Source organism: Emiliania huxleyi, assembly GCF_000372725.1.
Source record: "Emiliania huxleyi CCMP1516 unplaced genomic scaffold EMIHUscaffold_3438, whole genome shotgun sequence".
Classification (NCBI taxonomy): Eukaryota; Haptophyta; order Isochrysidales; family Noelaerhabdaceae; genus Emiliania; species Emiliania huxleyi.
The window spans coordinates 1-1,585 of NW_005199414.1; the positions used below are offsets into that span (position 1 = coordinate 1).

General features: G+C 61.1%; 1 protein-coding gene across 1 annotated transcript; it reads left to right on the forward strand.

The window, feature by feature from the left end:
- Positions 1-112: 112 nt before the first annotated feature.
- Positions 113-1,129, forward strand: EMIHUDRAFT_255414 (hypothetical protein; the record flags this gene model as incomplete). Its single annotated transcript, XM_005773153.1, has 1 exon — positions 113-1,129. The coding sequence occupies one exon, from the start codon at positions 113-115 to the stop codon at positions 1,127-1,129; it is 1,017 nt and encodes a 338-aa protein (XP_005773210.1).
- Between the last annotated feature and the right edge of the window lie 456 nt (positions 1,130-1,585).

The window sequence follows — 1,585 nt, forward strand, 5'->3', positions numbered from 1 at the left end:
CGCGAGGGACGCGGCGAGGAGGGCGGCACTAAAGCGGGACCCGCTGTGCCCGATCGTGCGGAAAGCCGCGCAGCAATGGACCGAGGAAGATGAGAACCCGCCTAGAGCGACAATGGCGCACTTGCTTAGCGGCGCCTGCCCGGGGAATAGGGAGCAGGCCAGATGGTTCCTCAGAGTAGCGCGAGCGCAGACGGGGACGGCGATCAGCAAAGTAGCGCAGGCGGCACCCGACTCCAAGGATACGCTGAAGACGCTGAGAATAGCGCATGTCGCTGCGCTGAAGGGCTCACGCTATAGGGTGCTGGATGAGGACGGGTACGATGCACTAGCACCAGCCGTCGGGGGGGTGTTGCCGGCGCTGGTAGATGATCTCCCGGAGAAGAGTCGGAGGGACCTTGGCGCCGGGGTCACGAGGAACTTGCAAGTCGTGGCCGACGCGGCGACGGGAGCGGTGCAGAGGTGGATCCAGCTCAATGATGAGGCTACGGCGCGCATAATGAAGAGAGAGGAACACATCGAGTGGATGAGGAAGCTCTTCGCTGGGTGGAAGGAGGCTCGGCCGGCCTTGAGGGAGTCGCGGAGGAGGAGGGATAATGGAGGTAACGTGGGAACAGGCCAACAGCCAGTGGGACGAACGAGGGCCGCGACGGCGGCTCAAGCGGGAGGGAGCGGAGACGGTGGGCAGAGAGCAAAGTGGGTGAGACTGATGATGCTCCTTCGACTTAGGGAGCGGTTCAGATGCTGGGCGGGCTTCAGGCTGGTGCTCACGCGAAAAGGAATCGACGCGATGTACAAAGCATACAAGAAGGGGAGAAAGAAGAGGAGAGGCGCCAGTGATGACGAAGCAGAAGCTAGTGCAGACGAGAGCAGGGCAGACCCGGGGACTGGGGAGCCGGAGCAGACGGCATCGGCCGCCGAGGGAACGTTGGGAAGAGGCACGAGGAGGGCGGCGACTTCGACCGACTATGGAGGACCCGTCGCCAGACGACGCAGGGCAGAAGACGGTGAGGCGGAGCAGACGCGCAGGGTGAGACGAGGGAGGGAGCAGGACTTTGCGGAGATCAGCAGGAGGATGTACGAAGAGATTAGGAGCAGCAGGGACCCGAGGGACCATGTGGAAGACGGCTAATGCTAGTCCCCATCGGGAGGACGACCCCGGCTAGTCGCCGACCACACCCACAAAGAACCCTGCACAAAGATCGCAAGGGCGGGGACCTGTTCCTTTTTACCCATCTCCTAGTAGAGGTGTCCGTTTTATTTATTTATTTATTCGATCGCGCGATGTCTCACATTGAGCTGCATATTTCGAGCATCGAGCTCGAGGCATCGAGGTGGGCCCCGCGGTAACTGGCAAGGTGGAGGCATTCCGTTCCGTCCGCCGCCTCCGTACTAGCTGGTGCGGCTGTCGTGGGAGTGGGTTTCTGTGCGGTGTGCGCAGAGTGCCGTTGGCGCGGGCAGCGGGGGCACGATACGTAACGTGTCATCGGTCTTTGTGTTGTCGTCTTGTGTCTATACATGCCGTGAAAGAATATGTCCAATTTATCACGAGTCTCCTTCTTCTGGTGTGTGTGAGAGGAGAGGAGAG